At 40.7% G+C, this 24860-nt stretch overlaps 1 protein-coding gene and 2 long non-coding RNA genes across 4 annotated transcripts; 1 reads left to right on the forward strand and 2 right to left on the reverse strand.

Annotated features, from left to right (window-relative positions):
- The first annotated feature begins 348 nt into the window (after positions 1–348).
- Positions 349–24354, forward strand: LOC113007943 (interleukin-1 receptor-like 1). Of its 2 annotated transcripts, none has more exons than XM_026145017.2 (12): positions 349–481; positions 6637–6703; positions 7098–7347; positions 7500–7689; positions 10184–10334; positions 10580–10648; positions 18139–18265; positions 18564–18715; positions 18825–18962; positions 20204–20365; positions 20580–20725; positions 21028–21152. In XM_026145017.2, the coding sequence occupies exons 2-12, from the start codon at positions 6640–6642 to the stop codon at positions 21034–21036; spliced, it is 1458 nt and encodes a 485-aa protein (XP_026000802.2). In that variant the 5' UTR covers positions 349–481; positions 6637–6639; the 3' UTR covers positions 21037–21152. The 2 variants fall into 2 exon arrangements, with proteins under 2 accessions (XP_026000802.2, XP_026000801.2); XM_026145016.2 differs by lacking the exon at positions 21028–21152 and adding an exon at positions 23486–24354 and having other exon boundaries at positions 362–481.
- Positions 4366–6273, reverse strand: LOC145421194 (uncharacterized). The gene is made up of 3 exons (XR_013902494.1): positions 5553–6273; positions 5350–5467; positions 4366–5218 (listed from the first exon to the last, which is right to left on the reverse strand). It is a non-coding gene; the product is annotated as an uncharacterized LOC145421194 (long non-coding RNA).
- Positions 10679–18225, reverse strand: LOC145421195 (uncharacterized). The gene is made up of 2 exons (XR_013902495.1): positions 18053–18225; positions 10679–10930 (listed from the first exon to the last, which is right to left on the reverse strand). It is a non-coding gene; the product is annotated as an uncharacterized LOC145421195 (long non-coding RNA).
- Positions 24355–24860: the final 506 nt, after the last annotated feature.

A 24860-nucleotide genomic window follows, 5' to 3' on the forward strand; every position in this document is an offset into this window, starting at 1 on the left:
CAGGTACACTGCTGAAAATGTACATAAATGATATGAACATCTGTCATCCATCCATTCTCTTCTGCTTATCTTTAGCTTAAAGATTTGTAGCAAATTTTCTTATGGCTGAAACACATTTAAATAACATAAACAAGAAAATGTGCCTAAACATGGGTGTTCATTTCTAATTTTGATCTACCGAGTGGCTTTTAGTGATATAGATTTCTATGTTACATCTACACCCCGTCAGCATTAACATGTGGTTGTTTTGTTCAGGTGAATGTGTAGCTTTTCAAGTCTGCCTGTTGAAGTAACAGTCGCACTGCTGTTGTTGTGACTGTTATGTAAGCATGGACCCCGGGCGGGTCCAACATGAGAGACGGGAAACAGGCTGGTGACGAAGCATGTGTGCATGAGAGAGAGAGAGAGAGTGAGAGAAACAACCATACCGGCAGCTTCGAGCTGATTACACTCCAACGGCCAGCACACACACTTTTGTGAGGTAAGCAAACACTTTCATTACTACTAACAAGTTTAACTTCCTTGCTTTAGGATATGCTAAGGTTCTAAATAGGTATACTCCAAGTTAAGTGACAGAAAGAAGAACTAGGGTGAGAAGATAACTTATAAACTTTATAAAGGCTTTACAGATCTGTTTACAGATCTTCTCAGATCTCTTCCATAGTTATTTCCACAGCATCTGGAAAACAGAACAGTTAAAGATAGCAATTCTTTAAACTCATAGTGGATCGAATCAGTATTCAATTTGAATTATTCAAGAATTATTATAAGACTTATTCAGGATTTTAACACTTTGATTTGATATGAGCTCAAGCTGCAAAATTATAAACTTCCTGTTTAGAAGATATGATTCAAAGTGAAACTCGACTGAGCAGTTACAAATATTGGTGAACATTTGTAGCAATTCTATGTGAACAGGCTCTCTACTGAAGATGAATGTGGTGTGTCTCTGTTGCTCTCAGACATGTTTAAAAACATGTCAGAGATGCTACAACTATACTCTTGACAGACAGATTGTTATACTGTTGGCACTGTAACACCATGTGACTTGTGTTCACTTTGTCCTTTTGCTGTTTTTTTAGCTGTTATTTCTTATTCAGCCACTGAGTCTGTCAAGGACATTGTGAGAAGTGTTGCACTGTGCAAAAAGTCCTTAAATGACAAGATGATTAAGTTTGATAACCAGGAATTATTTGATAACAATCTTCACAGGTAATCAGTGTCATATTCAATTTCATCTGAAACTTCTTCTGACAAGTTCCTGTGTTATCGGTCCACTGAAAGGCTTCTAAGTTGATAGCTTTCTCCAGCAACCAGCTGGCTCAAAACCAAAGGAAACATGCAAGCCTGAGAAAAACAAAACGCACAGCATTCTGTTCTTTTGAACAACCAGTGATGAGAGAGCAGCATTTTAACTGATTTCATAACTCAGTGATTCCTGAGATTAGGGACAAAACAGGTTTTAATTTTCTAAAATATATTTTTTGATTTTTTAAAAACATATTTACATATAATTGTTACACAAGGTTTTGGCTGTCTCACCATGTTTTGGTACAATCTCCCAGGTGTAACATTTTTTAATAATTTATGTTTTTGCTGGAGAAGTGCAAGGTTTTTATCAACACCGTCAGACACAAAGAAATGCAAAAATATATATTTTAAATTAAGTTGTTTCAGCTACTTTGACTATTAGCAGCTTCTCTATTCTATTGTTTATGCACATATGTTTTCAAAGTAATTATACCAGGTTTAAAAGTAAGATTGTTTTGGCTTTTTATTATTAGAGTTACAGTCATACATATTTTCAGAAGCTTGTATTTAATCTCTATAAGAAACAATCATATTAAGCAGAATGCAAATTACACATTGAGAAAATTACGTATTTTTATAGGAAGATCATGAGGGAGGAAAATATATGGTTTTCCAAAAGAGAAAAATAAACAAAAACTCCATATTATGGAGTTGACAAGGTGCTGACGGTGGTGACACAAATCTGACGGTGTTGACACACTAGTAGAAAACAATATATTTCTTTCAAAATGACCATTAAACCTTAGCAACCTTTGTAATATCACAAGACACATCATAACAATTCTGTTTTTGCACATGTCAAGTTCTACATCTTAATAGTTCACCAGCAAGTAGCTGCCTACTACTCCTTGATTCCTAAAGTTCTGTGGTTGTGTGTTTAGACCCTGCTGGACTTTCTCTCCTTTTGTCTCTGTGCTTGTTTCCAAAACCTTCTCTTCTGACTTTTTTCTCTTTCTTTCAGATCACTGATGTTCTTTATTTTTCTCTTTTTCACTCTATTTCTCCATCTTTCCCTTTCCTTTATGAGAAACTCTTTCTTCAACTCAGGCTGGCTGTTAACTTTTTCTCTCCTTTTTTTTTATCATCCCTGTTCCTTCTCTTTCATTCCTCTACTGACAGCTTCCCCTGTGCTATTGTAGCCTGAAATGTACCATTTTGTAATTACCATAATTCTGAACCTTATGCTTTTTTACAGATTAAGGATGAATATTCACAACACAATTATGCATTAAGCAATAGAGATGCTATCCGGTCTTTAAGTCTGATGTCATTAGCCGTTTCCAGGTCCAAACTCCGCTGCAGATCCCAAAGTCAAAGGAACTCTGCGGCATCACTGAGAGTTACAATCTGTCTAAATTCTTTCATCTTTAATAAAATGATCAGTGTGGCTGCTCTACCAGGTGTAACATCCAGACATCCATGAAAACAGAATATATGAAATTTAACAGAGTTAAAGTTAGATTGCTTGTTTCCACCTGAACATGATAAACCAGCTCTGCTACCACTTCCAACATAAATAGAGACAGAAAATTGAACAGCAGTGACTATTGTCAGGTTACTGAAGTTGGGCTAGCTGGTATATAGTGATGTGCTACATGATCGCTAGTGACACAGCTATGTTAGCATAATATAAATACAGTGAAGCTGGAGGATGAATGCTAACTTTTTACCACTTGATAAAAGTTAACGTGAGGGTTCCCGATGGTTAGGCTGACGTGATCACTGACTGTTTTTAGGCAACACGTTCTCACTCCCAAAGCGTAACATTTTACGCTAGGTGACAAATCGTCAGCATATTACGCCTCGGGAGTGAGAACGGGCTCTTTTAGGGGCTTGTTCTGATGTAATAGAACAAGATAAAAAGCATTAAAACATTTTAACAGCACAACAGGCTTAATAAACACAGAGTAGTTTGGGCCCGGAAGCAGGATTCATACATCATCACTTAAAGACCAACTCTCGAGGCACAGCTAGCTCAGTAGACGCCACATGATTTGTAGCTGCCCACTGCATCACTGAGTGAATGGGTTAAATGCAGAGGACTAAGCATTTTCCTACAGGATTAATAATATAAACATAAACAATGAGATTCAAGATAAGACAAATTTGATAATATTTGACACATCTGTGAAGCAGAAATATCAGTAAAATACACAGGACGTAATATATCTGAAATATTAGTAAAAAAAATAACTTAATATAAATGGTGAATAGCACACGTTTGTGGCATTTGTCAACACCATTAGGAAAAGGGTCAACACCGTCAGACAAAAATCCTGATGGTGTTGACAAAATACCCGACTTTGTCTCATAACACATGTTTATCTGACAGAAGCCATCTTGTTTTTCATCAGTTGCTTATGGCTTTTACAATCTACCTAAATTAAGCTCTTTTTACAAAAAAAATAATTAAATCTTGCATTACATCGACTTTGGTGGTGACACACTATGGTTGTGACAAAGAGTTTTATCAGAAAGGTATGCAATAAATGACATTAAAATTTAAAAAAAATTATCACAGCAGTGACCTCATGGCATGTGTATCAAACAGGAAGTGATAAAGGGGTCCTCAGAGTGTAAGCTACCCACAATAATTCCTGATTTTTGATGTACTTTTAAAAAAATCTGATGGTGTTGACAAAAACTCTGGACACGATTTTAATCACTTAAAAAATATGTAAAAATAAATTTTCAATTGCATATTTTGATATTAGGTATTGAATTAAATACTTAGTGACGAGAGCCATGATGTTTAATTTTACATTACTTTTAATTTTTTTTTCTGTATTTTAATATTATCACACCTGCTTCTGGACAATGGATTTTTAAGGTACTGGTAATGTATTGTACCATTTAAAATAAATAAATATGTATAAAAAATGCAAAATCATATAAAAAATTGCCTTGGTTTGTGTAAGGAAGAGGACTCCCTTACTGCATTTATTTATATTATATTATCTGTATAGCACTTTAGAGCACACCTTTCACTTTATTAAAAGCACCTTATCAAGCACTTTATTTAGCATTGCACTTTAAGCATGGATTTGCACAAAAGAAGTTTAAATATTTATTGACTATTTATTGGGAATTTTAAAATCAGTTGGTAGCCTTATTTCAGATCCTGCACAGCTGCTCATCATCAAGGAATGTGGTAGATAAATATAAGAATAAATAAATACATTTTCACATTTACATATTAATAAATATTTCACACTTTAATGTTACACCAAACCCAATATTATAAAAACCCAGAAACCCAAGCACAAAAAGATTCACCACACTCTCTTTACCAATGGTCTCTCCTGGAACCTTTAAATGGTGTCTGGACCCCCGGGGATAGTGATGGGCAGATGAAACTTCATGAAGCACTGAAGCTTTTCATCCAATTGGTTCACCCCAGCGCAAAGCTTCTTGAAGCTTCATTTGCTCTAGTAGGACATCTACTGGACGTAAAAATATTAGTTGGCAAGAATTTGAAATGTGGCCTTTTGCACACAGCCTGTAAATGTCAACAACAAAAGGAATGTGTAAAACATGTATATTGTAGTGATGGCAGTATACTGTGTATATTTATACTGGCAGTATGGAAAATGATTATTTGGAAATGCTTAAAATGGAAATTATCATTTACTGTGAGGTGAGGTGTGGTTGGGGTGTGGACAGTAGTTGTGCTTTTGTAACGTTGAGGTATGGACAGCTACACACTGAGCCTCAGTCCTGCCTGTTCACATTTTATTCTGTAAAAACTAAATTTTCACTGCTTTTATGACCTTTTTAGTGGGGAGAACATAGCTAGGATTTAATGGTTTAACAAATCTTTTGAATCCTTTGTCCTCCACAATGCTAAATGGCTGGGAGTCCTCAATCACCATGGTAACCAGGTCTTCATCTATTTGAGATTGTTCTCCTGAGGAAAGACAATAAAGACAAAGCACAAATATAAATATCACACACGTAACTTATTACAGTTGTATAATATTGTTATATCATGTAGTAACATTACTGCATCCTATATTATCATGGCATTTGATGGCTCACCTGGTCTTGCTCCACAATCGGTGTCCCCCTTATTCTCATGCAAAGCTCTGTAGTGCCTAAGCATGGATGAGGTGTTGTTGTTATATCCCAGCTGCCTGGCACATAGCAAACACTTCACCTTGTACAAAAGTAAAGCCGCTTAACATAAATTGTATTGCACCATCAGTATTATGAAAATACATCTTCTGTAGAAATTTACATACCTTGTTGGGAGGAATAAGATCAAAATGTTCCCACACAGGGGAGGACATCCTCCTCTTCTTAGCTGGCTCCATTCTCTCCTGACTTTCTCTCCTCACTCTCATAAACCTCCAAACGGTCTCCAAACTCTCACTAACCGCAACTCTCCATCAAACACCCACATTTTTGAATGAAGTCTGAGGGGTTTATATCGCTGTCATAGCTCGCGGCAAAGTTCGAAACACTTCATGAACCAGTCACGTGGTACAGCCGGGCAGTGAGGCTTCGGCGTAATCATTTTCAGCTCCTCCCATAAATGAAGCAAGCCTCGATACGCGCATCGCGGAAACGCCCCCTCCATTACTCGATACAGAACGTCACATCACTAGTTTCCAGCCGCTAAGGGCCGCCCTGTTAGTTTGTAACGTCGGGTTGCGTTTAGTGGTTGAGAGGAGGCGGCAAAACACTGAGCAGGGTAGCCAAAAGAATACACACTCACGCTGGCGTTGGGGATTCCACAGTGTGTTCTTTAGTATACCTTCTCTTCATCAACCATATAAGCCCGGTTGAACGGCTGCAGCTTAACAAACATAGCGCACAGTGTTCGTACAACCCATAACGTTGCAAACAAAGGTGTCTGGAGAGGTAAAACATAAAATCCGTCCCTCCTCATCTACTAGCGTGCAAGCACATGTCCACACCATCACAGAGAGAGAGAGCAGAGCAGTGGCACAAACCGATGACACCATCAACCCTCGACTTGGGTGTCTTAAAGGGACACCACACCATAGTGGCTGTTGTCTTTTAGGCAGTTGGGTTAACACTTGTATGCATATTTTTAACAACAAAATTGGGTTTTATCTGCCGGACATGTTTTGTCCCTTATCTCAAGAATCACTGAACTGTCACATTATTTGTGGAACAGACAGGGAGAAGCACTTTAAGCTGTTGAGGCCATGGTAAAAGCTTATGTGCAGGACTGACAGTGTATGAGTAAAGCAAGTCAAGTTAGTGTAATTAAATATGAAATATATCACATGATTCAGAACAGTGTGGTTTGGCTTTGAATGTCCTATGTCTCTCTCTCTCTCTCTCTCTCTCTCTCAGCTAATGGATGCTTTCCAGCTTCTCTTTCTTGTTGCAGTGGTGACATCCATATCAGAATGGAAATCAGGTGGTGTATACAGTACACGATTCATCTGCATGTGCTAAACCGCACATCTTACACCTTACAATGAAACCTGGTGAAGCAGCACACCCAGTATTAATCAGGCTCAAAAGGCCGCTGATGTGAAATGCATATCATGACAATTTTGAGCAAGTTGTAGAAAAAGTTATATCAAAGGTTATCATTGATGGGTCAGCAAAACATCAAAGCCAAAATGTAGAAGGTAAAAATGTATGGCAAGACAGAAAGGCCATAAAAATCATTGAAAAACATTAAGGCAAAAAAGAAAAGGAACATTTCATAAACATTTTCATTTCATCGTACAGCATTGTAGCATCTGCAACACACCTTTCACATTTGCATTTGCACTTATCATCACCTCTATCTGCTTCTCCCTCAGTTTCAGATTCTGGCAAATCACAATGTGAGATCATGAATGAGGAGAGCATTACAGTGCTTGAAGGGGAGTCTCTTTTTTATGTACCTTTTATTTTAGAACCAAACTTCAACAATAAAAATTTTACATGGTACAAATATAGCACCCAAATTCAGAATATTTCCTCTGATAAGAAAGCCAGGGTGCATTACCAAGGCGAAGCACTGTTTCTCTTAAACCTCAACATTTCTGATTCTGGAGATTACGCTGCTTGGTAAGAATCATCTCTATGAAATATGTTACAAAATTTCTATCTAGCATCTAACATTAGTGATGGTCTGGGTTTTCTTGAACTCTAAAACAATTTTCTTCTTTTTTTGTCTCTTTTTTTGTTAATGTGCTTCCCACTCATTGATTCACTTTTAGGGAAATCAAGTCTTCAGGACAATGTTTTAACCACCCTGTGAAAATTGAAGTGTTCAATGCAAGTTACAGAGGAAGCAAGATGTTAAACTACGGAGAAATCAAAAATTCTGACCAGAGCAAAAAGGTCCCATGTCCAGAACGAGTCAAAAGCACATGTAGTGCATTCAAAGGAAACATCACCTGGTACAAGGTAGGCCAAAAAGCCCAGGTCAGCTTCCTGTTTGTTTGGCAAACTTGCAAACCTGCACCATTGCCTTAAATGCATCCAGGAAAGTCTACAGGTCATCCACCTCTGCCACTACACAAAGGCTAAGTGACATCATGGAGCCCTGCTTTCAAAAACGGACATAGATGTGTGGCTGTGAAGCTGGATTTAAGAAATACAGTTTTAAAAATCATGTTCAGTGTGATGATTCATGTCATCTTATGTCAGTATAGAAGTTGATACTTTAGTTTATGTTAGCTAACTAGGGACAGAATCAAAACTCAGAGGAAAATAACTGCACTTGAACCAGTGTTGGTCAAGTTACTTGAAAAAAGTAATCAGTAACTAATTACTGATTACTTCCCCAAAAAAGTAATCCCGTTACTTTACTGATTACTTATTTTCAAAAGTAATTAATTACTTAGTTACTTAGTTACTTTTTAAAAACACGATTTACAACCTGAATAGGTGATAAAGCGATAGATCTTTCAGCCCAATTCTACTTTTTCTGCATAATCCATCATACAAAATGTAATCAAATGGAAAAATCTCTTTTTAAAACTTGTTTTATTAGTTTTAAGCTTTTAACTTTATGCATCAAGCAAAAATTAAATTATATGCACCATTCTCTGACTTGAAGAAATTAGTTTAACATTTAAACCTATATTCTGCACATTCCAGCACATAAAATATTTTTTGTTTTTACACTCAGTCTTTCAAATAGATGCAAGTAAAACACAGCAGAAAATAAATAAAATCAAAGACTAGCGGTCCTGTTGCTCTATTTTCACCTGTATAGCAGGAGTGCCGCAGCGGTCAGTTGAAGAATCCGCAAGTTTCTCTGTGAATTTCCCATTACGTCGTTGCTCACTCGGAGCTTGTTTAGGGGGGAGGGGGGTTTACGGTGGCCCCTAGAGACAAAGCACGTTACAAACTCCAAAACACTTGCAAACTCCAAAACACTTGCAAACTCCAAAACACGTACAAACTCCCTATAAAGGTGTGTGTTTGCCAGTTGTTTGTTACGCTGAATGATTTGGTGCTTGGCCATTTTGAATACACGTTTTTTTGGGGGGGATTTTTCTGACTCTTCGGTAATCGTTTTTGGATCAAGGCCATTGGATTAATTGATGGTATGACCCTGCCTGGTTTATGACTCTGGATACTTTGCTAAAAAGGTGCAAGAGCTAGTTGCCAACCAGCGACAGTTGGAAAACATCGTGGAACGGATCACTGCAGTTGTGAGGTCTCAGAATCAAAAGACTGACAACACCACGGAACAGAAGTTTGATACCATCATGGGGAGGCTCGCAGCTCTTCAACGGGAGATCGAGAGACCAGCCTCGGAGTGCTAGAATTCGAGCTGCTCACAAAGGAGAAATCAACAATATTCAACATTTGGACACCACGGCCCCAGCTGCAGGCCCAAGGCTGGAGCCCTCCAAAACAACTCCCTGATAACGACTGTGTGATGACTATTCTTCCCGCCCCATGAAGGACACCTGGATTGGCTGGAGGACTGTTTACTTAGCCTGATAGGCCGAAGGACACTGTCTCAGCTAAACTATGGACACGCACACACACACACTTACACTGATAAGCACTCACTCATCCCCCTCCCTTTCCAACGCCTTCGATGCTTGTGCCCTACCGGGGATGATAGCAGTCAACTGGACCAGCACAGATGCTGCAGGACCGGATGCGCTGTCTACGCCGGCTCTCTCTTACCCTTTACCCGCCCCTGTTGCTTGTCTCGTGTTTCTATGGTGTATTGATAGTCATGTGCTTTTGTGCTGAGGTGTTTTTTCTTTTATCAAACTGTTCTCCCACTAGGAGCTCAGTCTGAGTGGAGTTTTTTTTTCTCCTCCTCTTACCTCATGTAGTGTATTTTCGTTGTTTTTTTTCCTATCAGCCTACCTTCTGACATGTCTGCCCAATGTGATGTTTGTGTAAAGTTGGTCAGAAGGTTCCTTTGTGAGTGCGCATGCGCCATTAGCGTGCTGCCTGCTGTAACCCCTAATTTCCCTCGGGATGAATAAAGTATTCTGATTCTGATTCTGAAGCTGCAAAGCTGAGAGGTGCCAGAACTGACTGCTGATGGTAATAAGTACCAGTACTAACCAGTGAAACCAGTGGGGCAAAAGATGATTCCACTGGCCCTGGAAGTTGATGACATTAAAATGTTGCTTGACTTCTGAACAAAGGAATTTTATTTAACTTTTTAAACATTGTCCATGTTAATACCAGTGTACATTTTTATGTAAGATAAAAGTGTTGGTTTCATTGCTATAGCAAGAACCTGATTGCAAGTTAATAAAAAGGGAGCTACTTTAAAAACCTCTAAACTTTTACAATACAACAATTACAAACTAAGCCACAATGATGTAATTGACAGGGCCATTGTGATGATTTACAAAACAGACCATGTTCATTGAAGTAAAATGTGTTGCTTTCCCTATTTGTGCCCTTCTCGGTGCAGGACTATACTCTTATTGAAGATCAGCATGAAGTCGAATTGAGAGTGCATAATGCTACCAAAGACCACGAGGGCCTCTACACCTGTATTTGTACCTGGGCATACAATAATAAGGTGTACAGTACGTCAGGTTCGAGGGAACTTATACTTCTAGGTGAAACTGCATTCTTTGGTGTTTAGTTCTGGATACCAACACAACACATTGCGACACCAACATAAACTTGACTTTATAAGTGAAATTGTAATGGCATGTTGATTTAACATGTTTAATAATGAGCCAGAGCTAAAGATTTGTATGTCACAGGTTTTCCTGATTTTTCAAAACAATACCCATATTATAGCATACCAAATGTCCTATTAGAGGATGAAAAATGTCTCACTCTTTTTGGTTGCTTGCAGAAAAAGCTGTGCACTACCTAGAAATTTTGACCCCAGCTGATGAGTCGCAGGAGCAGTTTGCTGATGAAGGTAATAAAATCTCATCTTCATGTCAACATGTTGCTGTCATAACAATTCAATTTTATTTATATAGCGCCAAATCACAACATAAATCGCCTCAAGGCGCTTCATAGATACAGAGAAAAACCCAACAATCATATGACCCCCTATGAGCAAGCACTTTGGCGACAGTGGGAAGGGAAAACTCCCTTTTAACAGGAAGAAACCTCCGGCAGAACCAGGCTCAGGGAGGGGCGGGGCCATCTGCTGCGACCGGTTGGGGTGAGAGAAGGAAGACAGGATAAAGACATGCTGTGGAAGAGAGACAGAGGTTAATAACAGATATGATTCAATGCAGAGAGGTCTGTTAATACATAGTGAGTGAGAAAGGTGACTGGAAAGGAAAAACTCAATGCATCATGGGAATCCCCCGGCAGCCTACGTCTATTGCAGCATAACTAAGGGAGGATTCAGGGTCACCTGGTCCAGCCCTAACTATATGCTTTAGCAAAAAGGAAAGTTTGTGTTAGGTGTGGCTGTGTGCAGGCAGGAATAGGACCCAAGGTGCAGACTCCGGAGACAGACGTGAACTCAAAAAAGGCTTTAATTTAATACTCAAAATATAACAAAACTAAAAAAAAAAAAAAACTCAAAACAAACGTAAACTAGAGAAATGACAGAACACACAGCTAAGAAAACAGTAGATCGCGACACAGACACTAAGAAACACAGGGCTTAAATACACAGAGGGAGCAATCAGGGAATGAGTAACAGGAGGGAAACACAGCTGGGACAAATTAGAACTGACGAGACCAAAGAAGCGTAACCTGAACACACTGAGATAAGACAGAGACCTTCAAAGTAAAACAGGAAGCACATAACACAGACTGAACAAAGACGCAGACTCACATGCAGGCACTACAAAGGGAACAGAGACGTGGGACCAGGGCAGACACAAACACTGACTGGACACGGGGATATAGGAACTAAGGATACACATAGACGCGAACTAGACAAGGGGATGCAGGTGATAGGGGAGACAGAGCAACTAAAGAAGACAGAGACATAAACCATAAGACAGAACTCAAAGAAACCAAAGACTAGAAAGTATAAATAATATCGTAAACTCAAAAACCCTGGGTCAACGACCCAGGCATCCTAACAGTACCCCCCCCTTAAGGGCTGGCTTCCAGACAGCCCAAACCAAAACATCAAAATCAAAAAAAACAAAAACAACCCAACCAGGGTGGGCGGCGGGGGAAACAGGATGGAGGGCCCGAAACAAACCAAACAAGGAGCCAGAAACAACAACAAAAAAAAAAAAAAAAAAAAAAATGCAAACACTGGAGCCCGGAAAGCAACAGAACAAAAAACAGGAACAAAGTCCAAAACAACAGCACCAAGGCCCAGGCAAAGTCCAAAAGCAAACAAACAAAAGAGCTCACGAAAAGCGCAGAGGCCCAGGCAATAGTCTCAAAAAAGTTCAGGGGGCCGGCCCGGAGGCTGATGGTCCAAGAGCCCAGAAAACAGTTCAGGAGGCCGGCCAGGCGGAAGGCACCGGTGGCGACGGAGCAGGTCAGGAGGCCGGCCGGGCGGGAGGCAGTGGCGTGGTTCAGGGGGCCGTCCATGACGGCGGCGTAGTTCAGAGGGCTGTCCATGACGGCAACGACGTCCAGTCATCGACCGGAGAGAACGTGCAGGACGAGCAGGCCGGACAGGACGTGCAGGCCGGGCAGGACGTGCAGGAACAGACAGCATGGAGACCTCAGGAGCAGACGAAGCTGAACACTCGGAGACTGGACCAGGCGAAGCTGCAGAGGCTGAGGCCGGACCAGGCGGAGCTGCAGAGGCTGAGGCCGGACCAGGCGGTGGAGCCGGTGGTGGTTGAACGGCCTCGCCAGAACCATCAGCAGACACTGGGACGTGCTGGCTGGGTCCTCCCGGACCCCCAGCTGACGAGGCAAGAGGCTGAACGGGCCCCTCGGACCCTCCAGCGGAGACAGGTGGCTGAACGGGCCCCTCGGATCCTCCAGCAGGAAGAGACGGCTGAAGCGATTCCTCGGACCCTCCAGCGGAAACAGGAGGCTGAACTGGTCCCTCGGATCCTCCAGCAGGAAGAGACGGCTGAAGCGATTCCTCGGACCCTCCAGCAGGAAGAGACGGCTGAAGCGATTCCTCGGACCCTCCAGCGGAGACAGGCGGCTGAAGCGGTTCCTCGGACCCTCCAGCGGAGACAGGCGGCTGAAGCGGTTCCTCGGACCCTCCAGCGGAGACAGGTGGCTGAAGCGGTTCCTCGTACCCTCCAGCGGAAACAGGAGGCTGAACTGGCCCCTCGGATCCTCCAGCAGGAAGAGACGGCTGAAGCGATTCCTCGGACCCTCCAGCGGAGACAGGTGGCTAAGCGGTTCCTCGGACCCTCCAGCGGAGACAGGTGGCTGAAGCGGTTCCTCGGACCCTCCAGCGGGAACAGACGGCTGGACGGATGAGCAAACAGGTGAAAATATAATAGGCCGAAAAACACTAACCTTAGCTTGATCCATAAGCTCTGCAACGCCAAGTCCCAGGTCTTTAGCCAACTTAGTTATGGCAGGTGGCACTCTGTTTCCAGTTCTTTTTGCCAGCTGAGGCACGGAAAAAGTCATAGGCTGAGAATCTGCCAGAGAAACAAAAGGAGTCCTAGACATAACAGCAGCCACAGGGGCTGGCCGGAACACTAAGCAGTCACTTTCTCCCAAAACTGGAGTATGCTCAGTCGTTCTGGAGTGGCAGTGGCGTTAACGCTGTTTACTCCGGGAAGGGGGAGCAGGCGAACCAAGACGCGAAGCCTCCAGCTGACCGGGCTGCAGATCCTCCGGCTCACCACACAGGAGCAGTTCTCCAGAACCTCCAGCAGAAACACTGTCCTGCTGTGGCAGACGCAGTTGCTTTACAGCGAGCTCCGTCTGCTGCTGCTGCGTTGGTGCGGAGAGAGAGATAGCCAGCTCACTGGCTCTGACATGCTCCCTCCACGCGGCTATGGTGTGGCTCAGATATGTGTCCACGGAGAACTGATGAAGCCGGGGGTTGGTTGTAATCATTGCCTCGACCGCGCTCAGTCTCACAGCCATAGCCTGTAAGCTATCGGCCTGAGCGGTGCGGTCCAGCAAATCAACCAACCCCTTCATCTCAGCCTCAAAATCCGAGGTGGAACAGTCTGCGGGGTCCATGTTCTGGTCGCGATCTTCTGTTAGGTGTGGCTGTGTGCAGGCAGGAATAGGACCCAAGGTGCAGACTCCGGAGACAGACGTGAACTCAAAAAAGGCTTTAATTTAATACTCAAAATATAACAAAACTAAAAAAACTCAAAACAAACGTAAACTAGAGAAATGACAGAACACACAGCTAAGAAAACAGTAGATCGCGACACAGACACTAAGAAACACAGGGCTTAAATACACAGAGGGAGTAATCAGGGAATGAGTAACAGGAGGGAAACACAGCTGGGACAAATTAGAACTGACGAGACCAAAGAAGCGTAACCTGAACACACTGAGATAAGACAGAGACCTTCAAAGTAAAACAGGAAGCACATAACACAGACTGAACAAAGACGCAGACTCACATGCAGGCACTACAAAGGGAACAGAGACGTGGGACCAGGGCAGACACAAACACTGACTGGACACGGGGATATAGGAACTAAGGATACACATAGACGCGAACTAGACAAGGGGATGCAGGTGATAGGGGAGACAGAGCAACTAAAGAAGACAGAGACATAAACCATAAGACAGAACTCAAAGAAACCAAAGACTAGAAAGTATAAATAATATCGTAAACTCAAAAACCCTGGGTCAACGACCCAGGCATCCTAACAGTTTGAAGCCTAATCTTAAAAGTAGAGATAGTGTCTGTCTCCCGAATCCAAACTGGAAGCTGGTTCCACAGAAGAGGGGCCTGAAAACTGAAGGCTCTGCCTCCCATTCTACTTTTAAATACTCTAGGAACAACAAGTAGGCCTGCAGAGCGAGAGCGAAGTGCTCTAATAGGGTGATATGGTACTACAAGGTCATTAAGATAAGATGGGGCCTGATTATTTAAGACCTTGTATGTGAGGAGCAGGATTTTGAATTCAATTCTGGATTTAACAGGAAGCCAATGAAGGGAAGCCAAAACAGGAGAAATATGCTCTCTCTTTCTAGTCCCTGTCAGGACTCTTGCTGCAGCATTTTGGATTAGCTGAAGGCTTTTCAGTGAGTTTTTTGGACATCCTGATAATAATGAATTACAGTCGTCCAGCCTGGAAGTAATAAATGCATGAACTAGTTTTTCAGCGTCACTCTGAGACAGGATATTTCTAATTTTAGAGATGTTGCGCAAATGGAAGAACGCAGTCTTACATATTTGTTTAATATGTGCATTGAAGGACATGTCTTGGTCAAAAATGACTCCAAGGTTCCTCACAGCGTTACTGGAGGCCAAGGTAATGCCATCCAGAGTAAGAATCTGGTTAGATACCATATTTCTAAGCTTTTCAGGGCCGAGTACAATAACCTCAGTTTTATCTGAATTAAGAAGCAGAAAGTTAGCGGCCTTCCAGGTCTTTATGTCTTTAAGACATTCCTGCAGTTTAACTAATTGGTGTGTGTTATCTGGCTTCATGGACAGATAGAGCTGGGTGTCATCTGCATAGCAGTGTAAATGTATGCTATGTCTTCTAATGATACTGCCTAAGGGAAGCATGTATAATGTAAACAGAATTGGTCCTAGCACTGAACCCTGTGGAACTCCATAATTAACCTCAGTGTGTGAAGAGGACTCTCCATTTACATGAACAAATTGGAGTCTATTAGATAGATATGATACAAACCACTGCAGTGCAGTACCTGTAATACCTACAGCATGCTCTAATCGCTCTAATAGGATATTATGGTCGACAGTATCGAATGCTGCAGTGAGGTCTAGCAGGACAAGCACAGAGATGAGTCCACTGTCAGAGGCCATAAGAAGATCATTTGTAACCTTCACTAAAGCTGTTTCTGTGCTGTGATGAGCTCTGAAACCTGACTGAAACTCTTCAAATAAACCATTCCTCTGCAGATGATCTGTTAGCTGTTTGACAACTACTCTTTCAAGGATTTTTGATATGAAAGGAAGGTTGGAGATTGGCCTATAATTAGCTAAGACTGCTGGGTCTAGAGATGGCTTTTTGAGTAAAGGTTTAACTACAGCTAGCTTGAAGGCCTGTGGTACATAGCCGATTATTAGAGATAGGTTGATCATATTTAAGATCGAAGAATTAATTAATGGCAGGACTTCTTTGAGCAGTTTTGTAGGAATGTGGTCTAAAAGACACGTTGATGGTTTGGAGGAAGTAATTATTGAAGTTAACTCAGAAAGATCAATTAGAGAAAAAGAGTCTAACTTAACATCAATGGTACTAAGAGTAGCTGTAGATAATATTACATCTGTGGGATGATTACTGGTCATTTTTTCTCTAATGATAAAAATTTTATTGGTGAAGAAGTTCATGAAGTCATTACTAGTTAACGTTAAAGGGATTGTTGGCTCAAAAGAGCTCTGACTTTTTGTCAGCCTGGCTACAGTGCTGAAGAGAAACCTGGGGTTGTTCTTATTTTCTTCAATCAGTGATGAACAGTAAGATGTTCTGGCTTTGCGGAGGGCTTTCTTATAAAGTAGCAAACTATTTCTCCAGGCTAAATGATGATCCTCTAGATTTGTGACACGCCATTTCCTCTCCAGATTACGAGTCATCTGCTTTAGGGTACGTGTTTCAGAATTATACCACGGAGTCAGGTACTTCTGATTAGAGACCTTAGTTTTCACAGGAGCTACAGTATCCAGAGTCGTACGTAGTGAGGAGGTAAAATTATTAACAAGATAATCGACCTCTGTTGGGGTAGCGTTCAGATAGCTGCTCTGCTCTATGTTGGTACAGGGCATTGAAGATGATAACAGTGGGTGGATTATATTCTTAAACTTAGTTACAGCGCTTTCAGAAAGACATCTACTTTGATAAAGTCTACTCTCCACTGCTGTGTAATCAATTATTGTAAATGTAAATGTTATCAGGAAATGATCAGACAGGAGAGGGTTTTCAGGAAACACTGTTAAATGTTCAGTTTCTATGCCATATGTTAAAACAAGATCTAGAGTGTGATTAAAGTGGTGGGTGGGTTCTTTTACATTTTGAGAGAAACCAATCGAGTCTAATAACAGATTAAATGCCATGTTGAGGCTGTCATTTTTAGCATCTACATGGATGTTAAAATCACCCACAATAATTATTTTTTTATCTGAGCTGAGAACTAAATCAGATAAAAAGTCTGAGAAATCAGACAGAAACTCTGTGTAAGGCCCAGGTGGATGATAGATGATAACAAGTAAGACTGGTTTCTGAGTTTTACAGCTGGGGTGGACGAGGCTAAGCATCAGGCTTTCAAATGAATTAAAAGTCTGTCTTGGTCTTTCATTAATTAATAGGCTGGTGTGAACAATTGCTGCCACACCGCCCCCTCGGCCTGTGCTTCGAGATTTCTGGTAGTTAGAATGGTTCGGGGGTGTTGATTCATTTAAACTAACATAATCATCCTGCTGCAACCAGGTTTCTGTAAGGCTGCAAACACTGCAAATACTTGGTTAATAACAGTGATCCTCTGAAAGTTACTCAGTTAGCACTTAGCAGGACTAAAGTTGCATCCATACAGGGAGTGACTGACTCATCACTTAAGAAGGGGGGAGGTGGAGCAGTGTGTTTTTGGGGACCAGTGCCTGATGATGAGGGTAGCACATCTGTCTAATTAACCTCTCCTCTGGCAGTAGGTGTGGGGGCCAGAAACAAGACAAAGCCAAAAACAGAAAGAGAGAAAGATTGTGTGTAACGCTTTGTGTGAATAAAATTGTTTGTAAAATGCATCCCTCTGCCCTTCCTGGGGAGAGCTCACAGTGGCAGGAGCAACTGCCACACTGGTGCCCAATGTACCCGGTGACCCAGGAAGGAGTGGCGGCTTCTCCAGCACTGTCACCTCCACTCTCTGAGGTGGACTTATTTAAAATGACGGAGGTGGATGACCTGTAGACTTTCCTGGATGCATTTAAGGCAATGGTGCAGGCTTGCAAGTTTGCCACCTTCCGTTTAAGGGAGTGTTGCTGCAATCAGGGCTTACAGGCATCCTAGTGCCAGTGGAAACTAAATACAGGAATAAACATAGAATTAGGGCTGTGTTGCACCCCCTGATGTTTGTTACCGATTGGCTGGGGTTTGACAAACTGGTGGAGGTGTTAAACGAGTGGCCATCGGGAAAGATTTTCAAGGCATCCTATTACTACTCCATAGCTGGTCACATGGAATATATAAAAACTCTGGAAAGAATAATGCCCCAGTTTTACTGACTGTGCATTCAGGGGAATGTGCGCCTTTGTCGTGCATCTTACCCTGTATTCCAGTGGGTTAACCCGTCCTCTTTCTTTCTTCATCCTTCCTTCTTTCCCTCCTTCTTCCCTTCCTTCTTTCCTTCCAGGCTCGGAGATTAAGCTGAATTGCTCAGTTTTGTGTGGGACTAATGTGAAACATGACTGTAATGCCAGCTGGTACATCAATGGAATTCCTTTCAAAAACAGGGATGGTTATAGTCAAACTACCAAAATGTAAGCCTCTTTTATACTTTACACAATGTACACTTAATGTTTTGCTAATCCTTTGAGTGGATTTCAACATGTAGTTTAAGGTGCTTCTAAGGTGTTTTACAGAATAAGTTAACATGACCTCTTTAAGTGCTATTGTTTAAGAGTCACACTTAAGAGAACCTCAAAGATCTGTTGAAAATATGTTAAATAGTAACTGTTATGTATTTCCTCTCATTTGTCTGCAGTGAACCTTTCTGCTGAACTTTGTCTTTGACCCTTTGTCTTCTTTAACAAAACAAACTCTTATCTTCTTTGTTAGAGCAACTGAGGAACCTTCAAAGAATACCATTGCCACTGCAATCCTCACCATTAAAAAAGTGTCTGCTAAGGATTTTCAACAGAAGTTTAAGTGTTTTGGCGAGGGCTATTATTACGTAACAAAGAATGCCACTTTAACTCTTAAGCGGAAAGGTCAGTCACAGGGCCATTGATTGTTTTTTAGCCTTGCTAACAAAAATGTCTGTTGACTTTTAGCAAAGCATGGAAATGTTATTTTACACTATAATTTTGTGTTTCCTAGAATCCATAATTCCACTTGCCATTGGAGGAGTATGCATGTTATTCGTTGGTGTTTTTGTCGCTGTTTTGGTCAAATACTTTGCCATTGACTTAGCCCTGTTCTTCAGACCCTACTTCCCACTAAGCAGTAGCAATAAAGGTAAGAGAGTAAATATTTTTCTTGGGGGCTTTATTATCTTAGTTTTGTACCAACAGTAAAGGAATGAAGTACAATGCTAATTAGTCAGTTTCAGAGGATAGACCAAGCCAGTTTAGCTGCTACTCCTGCTCCCTGGCTTCAGTGCTATACTTTAAGGAAAAATGCACCAGTTTAACACATCCAAGACTTAAGAGAGGAAGATGTTGTGGTTATAGACCCTGAAATATTATGTCAAAACAAAAGTTACTTCCTAAAATATTCATCAGCTTGTTTGCTACAAAATAGTGGTATCCAGTGGTTTTCAATATGACAAATTAGAAATATAAGAAAAATGCAAGAGTAACCAAATTGAATAACAAATAAGTAAACCTGAAGTGTTTTGGTTCCTTCTGAAGGTTCAAACAATATATAAAAAATGCTGGTTCACTTTGGCTATGGTGAACAAGTAAGCCAAATGCCTTTTGGAGAAAGCTTTTGAGATGGCATGACATAGACTCTATTAATCCCACACTGTGGCAATTCACATATTACAGCAACACAGGGGTCCATAAAGTGCAGTTGGAGCGATAATATATACCCAGTTTTCAGCAGCCATTTATCATGTGTGCATATTCCACAGTCTCAAAACTGGTTTTGGAAAGGTTAAACCAGGCGAATATTAAGTTTCTACATTGGCCTTCCCAAAGCCTGACCTCAACCATATTGAAAATTTGTGAGTGACGCCCAAAAGCGAGATGATATCACAAATTTAAACCTACCAGTTCTGCCAAGTAGGGTGGTCAAACATCCGTCCAGAATTGAGTCAGAAACTTTTTGGGGGCTGCTAAAAGCATCTGGTCAAGGGGCATCTTACCAAATATTAGTGGTAGTATTATTATCATATATTTGAGCCTGTATGCATAATCTTGACTCTGCATTTGTGGGATGAATTGAAACCTGTCCTCCCAATTGTTGTTTGGGTTTTTTTTGTATGTTTCAACTCATTAAAGATGTATGCTGTACAATTGTTCCACCCTGGAAAAAGAAAGGTTCAAAGAAGTTAAAAATTACACATTCATGTCAATGATGAGTGTTTGTAACTTCTGACCACAACTGTTCAAACACAAATGACTTATTGTGGTGACAGGGTCACTTTACATCACAATGAGCCGATAAGGAAGAAACATTAATAAAAAAACTGAGAAAACCTTGTCAAAGAAAGTACACATAAATTTCCACTGATTTGTTTGTTTGTTTCCCAGACACAAGTTTATATGACGCCTATGTGGTCTACCAGACACCAATGGACAAGATCACTGAGGACACACTCTCTCAGTTTATCACACAGACTTTGCCCTCTGTCCTCGAAGATAAGTGCGGATATCGGCTCTTTATCCACGGGAGGGATGACATACCAGGGGAAGGTCAGTGTTTTATGTGCTTTAATTGTAATTTTGGACATCAACAACCAATATATTTTGTATTTGTGATTCAGGTATTTTATTGTCTGCAGTGTTCTTTGTAGCCCAGCTTAAGTGTTAAAGGGATACCAGTGTTGTGCTGCCTAATTTAAAGAGCCATCATGTACCTGGTTTTTTTTGTTGTTGTTGTTTTTTTCTTTTTGTTGTACCACAACAGATCGTCTGGAGTTGGTGGAGAAATGCATGAATCAGAGCAGGAGGCTCATGGTCATTCTCACACCAGATCTGGGATCAGGCTCCATGACGACAGAGCGATGGCCTGCCTCACCCCAAACCTCAGTGATGGGAGGGTTTGACTGGCAGGTGAGAACTGAGACAGGGACTGCCTGGGAGTATGCTCATTGGCCTAATGACCTGTGATTGACAAATCATTATTCAAGGACTTGTAAAGCACCCAAAGTGCTCATCCAAAGGCTTTAAAATTGGACTTCACAAACCAGTGAGTGGGGTCGAGGTAGCTATGTTCATCTTTTATGCTGTCACAATCCACACATCAGAATTCTCTGGCTCACAGAAACCTGGCAGGTTTGCATACTAAGAGACTCACATAAATACGCTTATCCAGCGTTTCCCACTTTCTCTGTCTGTCTTTCTCTGCTTTGCAGGCAACGTGAGCAGGGGCCTTTGTAGCATCTTTTTTAAATGGGGGTGGGAGTTGTGGAACCAAGAACAAGGCACACAAGGAGGTCCACAAGAAATTGTAGGGCCTTGCAATATAAAGTGCGTTGAGGCAAGTGTTGTTGTGATTTAACGCTATATAAATAAAATGCAATTTAATTTCACTGAAACTGGAATATTTAGTTAGAGATCAATTCAGTGCAGAATAATTTGCTGTAGAAAGCATTAGACATGGAGTGAGGACCCTGCCAACTGCTTGGCTTTCCTCCTCCTGGCTTTGTAGGAGGCGAACAGGGCAGGAGGCAGGTCCTGAGAGGAAGTACACTTGTTGCCACTGGATAATGGTTTAAGAGGCTTGGTGCTAACATCCTCTCTATTTTCTCCACAGTAGGCAAATTTGTTTTGCTTAATTATCTTTCTTTAAAATATGACTGATTTAGCCACTTCACACTTCTTTTCAATTTCATTTAATTACATACATTTTTGTTCCTTTTATATTTGTCTGTTTGAAATTTTGAGCTGGCTAATGACAAAAGTTTTCAGAATCCTGTGCAGCCCTGTGTCCCATTTCAGATTTATTACATGAAAAGTTGTGTTGCACAAGTATAATTTTGTGTTGGATAACTGTTTTGCAGTGTGGAAAAAAGTATTGAAAAGTTATACTTCTACTTAATTAGCTTAATGGTGCACAGGGTGTATAATCAATATAACTGCACAATATATTTTAAATACTTATAGTATATACCTATTGTGTGGAATTACACTTCAGATTCTTTTATCATTTTAAAAAATACCTACAAGTGGAATCCAAACTGTAATATTTGCATCCAAAATATAGTGGAGTAGAAGCAGAATATGGTACAGCACTTAAATAAAGTGCAAGTAAAGTAGTCAAGTAAATATAAGTTATATTCCTGTACTCTAATTTATTGGTATTGCATGATGTAAGATACTGGTACTCTAGTACAATACCGTCGGTGGGAAAAGTACAATACTTTTACAGCAAATCTAAGGAAACAAGTGCACATAGGGGGAAAAAATCCTTGTGGAGAAATGTAGCATAACGTCCACACACTGTTACCATTACATTTTTATTCAATTACAACTTTTTGGTCCTTGCAAACTTTGTCAGATACAGAGATAAAGTGTCCATGCAAACATTTGCATCTATGCATGCATTCAGTAAGGTTCGGCCAATTAAGGATGCCTGGCTATTAGACATGTCACACAGACTGAAATATTGGAAATAAATAAACATAATGGTAAATGGGACAATGTGTGGCTGTTATACTATATTTCTCCACAAAGACACTATTTGAAGAAACAGACATTTGACATTTGGGGACCACGGCCATGTGCTACAAGTTCAATACATCCACTCCATATGGCTTTATACACGATGACCATCAACTTTATTTTGGTGTAAGTAAGCAAACAAGCAGTAATAGCAGTTACACATAGTTGAATAGTTGGTGCACAATTGAATATTTTGAATTTCATTTTGAATTTTTCCTTTCAGTTCCATTAATTTATGGTTAGTTTTTACTAATTTAATTGTTGGTTTGAACCTTTTTATTAACATAATGTGGGTGACATGTTAAGAAGTTTAGAAAAGGCATTGCAGTTATCAGGCGTCACTTACCTTGACACTAGCAAAGGTAAGTGACATATCATATCTTAATTTATTCATGTAAATAGGGAGGCTTCTTCACACACTAAGGTTAATTATGGAGTTACACAGGGTTCTGTACTAGGACCATTTCTATTTACATTATACATGCTTCCCTTAGGCAGCATTATTAGAAAGCATAGCATACGTTTTCCTTATTATGCAGACGATACCCAGCTTTATGTATCCATGAAGCTCGATCACATACACAAATTAGTTAACCTGCAGGTTTAATTGAGATTATTTTACTGAGCCATAAAAATATAAGAAAAACAATTTTGTCCATATAACTACCCCTTTTTCACTCTCTGTGTGTTCATACACTGCTCTGCATTTAATCATCAGTTCTTATTAATCTGGCTCTTGTCACACCGTGTTTTTTCTCCTATCTCCCCTAACCCCCAAATGGCTGCGCTTCCTTAATCCTGGTTCTGCTAGCAGTTTCTTCCTGCTAAAAAGAAGTTTTTCCTTCCCACTATCACAAAATCCTTGCTCATAGGAAATTTTCTGATTGTTGTGGTTTTCTCTCTATTGTCATAGGATCTTTACCTTAGAATATAAAGCGCCTTGAGGCATCTGTTGCTGTGTTAATAAGGAATAGATTGATTGTTGTGAAAACAAATGATTCTACTTATATGTGTATTATGGCATCATATTTTTATACTTAAGTTTATTCTATTTTTTCAATGTGTAGCACTACTAGATAGCATTTATGTAAATAAAAATACTAAGTGTACAGTGAAAGGGTGACTAAAGTGTTGTTGATGATTTACCAGGTGGGGCTCCACCATGCATTGGTCCAGAGGGAACTGAGTGTGATTTTGATCCAGCTAGGAGACACGGGGCAACAGCAATACACACACCTCCCCCCAGGCTTGCAGCACCTGATTCGTAAGAGTGCCCCTTTGAAGTGGCCAGAGGGCTCTGGAGGCGCTGCAGCATGGAACTCTCGCTTCTGGAAGAGAGTGAGATACCTGATGCCTGCCACACCTGTCAAAAAATGTGCACAGTCTACTATTATCTAATACATCTTTCAACACGTTTTGTTTAATGTTTTGTACATATATTGGGAAATGTAAGAAAAGGATGATCAGGATTTATCTTTTATAAATCCCAAGAAGTCATTTGTCATGGTCCGGAGTCTGTGAATCCGTGTTTATGTTTTGGTTTATTATTATTCTGTGGTTTTGTTTATTCTGGGTTTCTTGTACTCTCCCTTTTCACGTTTCATGTTCCTATGTTCTGTGTCCCTCAGTCTGTGTTAAGTTTGTGTGTTGTGTCATTACGTGTATGTGTTTCCTGTTTTATTGTGAAGGTCTGCGTCTTATGTGAGTGTTTTCAGTTTGCCTCCCTGGTCTCGTCACGTTAATCACTCCCAGCTGTGTCCCCCACCTGTGTGTAATGTCCCTGTGTTTCTCTGAGTGTATTTTAGTCGTGTCTTCTGTCGTAGTAGTTGCTGGTTCGTCTGTGTTGTTCCCCTCCACTTTCCTGTGCATTTTCCCCGCATCTCTGTTTCACGTCTCAAGGTTTCAGGTTTGTTTTTGCTTAGCTTTTCCCAGTTTAGTTTACTCTTAGGTTTTGGTTTTCGTCCACCTCGCCCCTGTTTGTTTCACCTTTTTGTTAATAAAGCTCACTCACAACTTAAGCAGTCTGCATCTTGGGTCCGTTAATAATTCACACACGGCTTGCCCCGGCATTACTCGAAGCTTTTCAACGCAGTCCTCTCTGGTGACATCTGGTGGCCAAAAATATGAAGAGCTTTACCCTGTGTTCACTTTTAAGAACACTGGGTAAAGAGATGGGGGGAGGGGACAATAGAATCATAAAAGGTGACTGCTGCATGCAAACCACAGAAGTCACGTAAGTCACATTGTGACTACGTTGCTGTTGCTAAATGTTTAATATTAGTGAACTTTTTCAAAACCACATATAATTTCATTAATAATGTTTATGTCAGGCTGGTGTTCATCGGCGTAACTTTGTGCTGAACATCGGGGGGTCAAGATCTCTGTCTAAATAAATAAATCTGGGTGAATTCCCAGATGATTAAACATGCAACTATTTTGTTGGTAAAACCTGAAGTGAGTAAAGAAAATTAACAAGATAATGCACGATAATAAATAATCTTATTAGGGGGGATTATATTGGTTG

The sequence above is a fragment of the Astatotilapia calliptera genome, chromosome 16 (genome assembly GCF_964374335.1).
Source record: "Astatotilapia calliptera chromosome 16, fAstCal68.1, whole genome shotgun sequence".
NCBI classification, from domain to species: domain Eukaryota; kingdom Metazoa; phylum Chordata; class Actinopteri; order Cichliformes; family Cichlidae; genus Astatotilapia; species Astatotilapia calliptera.

Coding starts and splice junctions, on each gene's coding strand:
- LOC113007943 (XM_026145016.2), top strand. CDS start 6,640: ATGGATGCTTTCCAGCTTCTCTTTCTTGTTGCAGTGGTGACATCCATA. Junction 7,690..10,183: donor GAAACATCACCTGGTACAAG/GTAGGCCAAAAA, acceptor TTCTCGGTGCAG/GACTATACTCTTATTGAAGA. Junction 18,266..18,563: donor TATAGTCAAACTACCAAAAT/GTAAGCCTCTTT, acceptor CTTCTTTGTTAG/AGCAACTGAGGAACCTTCAA.